The 1,173-nt window shown below is 68.5% G+C and overlaps 1 protein-coding gene across 1 annotated transcript in view; it reads right to left on the reverse strand.

The window, feature by feature from the left end:
• LOC104135375 (V-type proton ATPase subunit B, kidney isoform-like) overlaps nucleotides 1-1,173 on the reverse strand; it is a gene marked incomplete at both ends in the record, with an annotated part of 11,860 nt that overhangs the window by 6,710 nt on the left and 3,977 nt on the right. Inside the window, one exon of the mRNA XM_009649009.1 lies at nucleotides 735-874. Within this exon, the coding sequence (XP_009647304.1) occupies nucleotides 735-874 (140 nt within the window). The remainder of the gene's footprint in view (nucleotides 1-734; nucleotides 875-1,173) is intronic.

Consider the following 1,173-nt stretch of genomic DNA (forward strand, 5'->3'; position numbering starts at 1 on the left):
CCCTGGGATCAGGATATGGCCCCCAGCGCAGTGGTGAGGGGCAGGGGGTGCAGGGGGCAGAGGGAGAACAAATAGGAACCAGCACAGGAGAGAGCATCCCAGCATGGGCACCAGCACCCCCAGCTGCCCACCCAGCCCTGCGGGTTGGGGGGAGCAGGGTCTCCCCCACCCCAGCCCACCGCGTCCCCTCCCCGTGGCACAGCGCCCATCCCTCGCCCTCCTCTGCCGCTCCCGATCTGTCAGGGCGGCTTTTTGTCCCATCGCCTGTGCCGGGGGGGCCACAGCAGCGCTGCCCAGCTGCCCACTGGTATTTCCAGCGCCTGGCACGACCGCACTCAGGGGGCCATGGGGTGGTCTGTGGCTCCCACCCCACGGGCTCGGGTACCCCACATCAGCCTGGGTCACCTCTCCCCACCCAGCGCAGCGGGGTTTGCTTTACCCCCTCGCTGGGCAGAGGGGGAAACCGAGGCACGAGGCAACGGGAGCACCCCTCCTCCTGCGTGCACCAGCCCATCTCCCTGCGTGGCTGGGGGGGTGTCGGGGAACACAATGGACACCCCAAAAGGAGGGTCTGGCCCGTGATGGTGAGCAGAGCGCAGTGGGGAGAGGAGGAGAGATGCAGGAGACAGGCACCGGCCTTCCCAACACCCCCATGCTGCCTCCTCCATCCTCCTCCTCCTCCTCTGCCTGCTGCCGGGGCTGTGCCTGGGGCTCGGCACCCCACAGGGACCCACCTCATTGTGGGGGAGACCGGCAGCGGAGAAGATGGGGATCTTCTGGCCCCGGGCAATGCTGTTCATCACGTCGATGGGCGAGATCCCAGTCTGGATCATCTCCTCGGGGTAGATGCGGCCATGGGGGTTGATGGGCTGGCCTGGAGCAGGAAAGGGGATGAGGCACCCACGGGGCACCCCGAAACAGAGGAATCGCCCCCGTTGGTGCGAACAATGAGGCATGAGCTTCTGGAGCTAAGGGGGAAGCAGGCTTTGGAGCAGGGCAGCCACCCTGCACCAGCCCTGGGGGGGGGATGGGCTCGCCAGGCGCCACCCCTGCACCCGTGCCCCCACCCAGGGCACCCCAGTGGGGACGGATGGACCCCCCCGGGGAGCTGGGGTGGGGACAGCACCGTGGGGTCGCTCTGGCCATCAGGGCACGGCGTTACCCCCAGATGCC

The sequence above is a fragment of the Egretta garzetta genome, unplaced genomic scaffold, assembly GCF_000687185.1.
Source record: "Egretta garzetta isolate BGI_Z169 unplaced genomic scaffold, ASM68718v1 scaffold1231, whole genome shotgun sequence".
Lineage (NCBI taxonomy): Eukaryota > Metazoa > Chordata > Aves > Pelecaniformes > Ardeidae > Egretta > Egretta garzetta.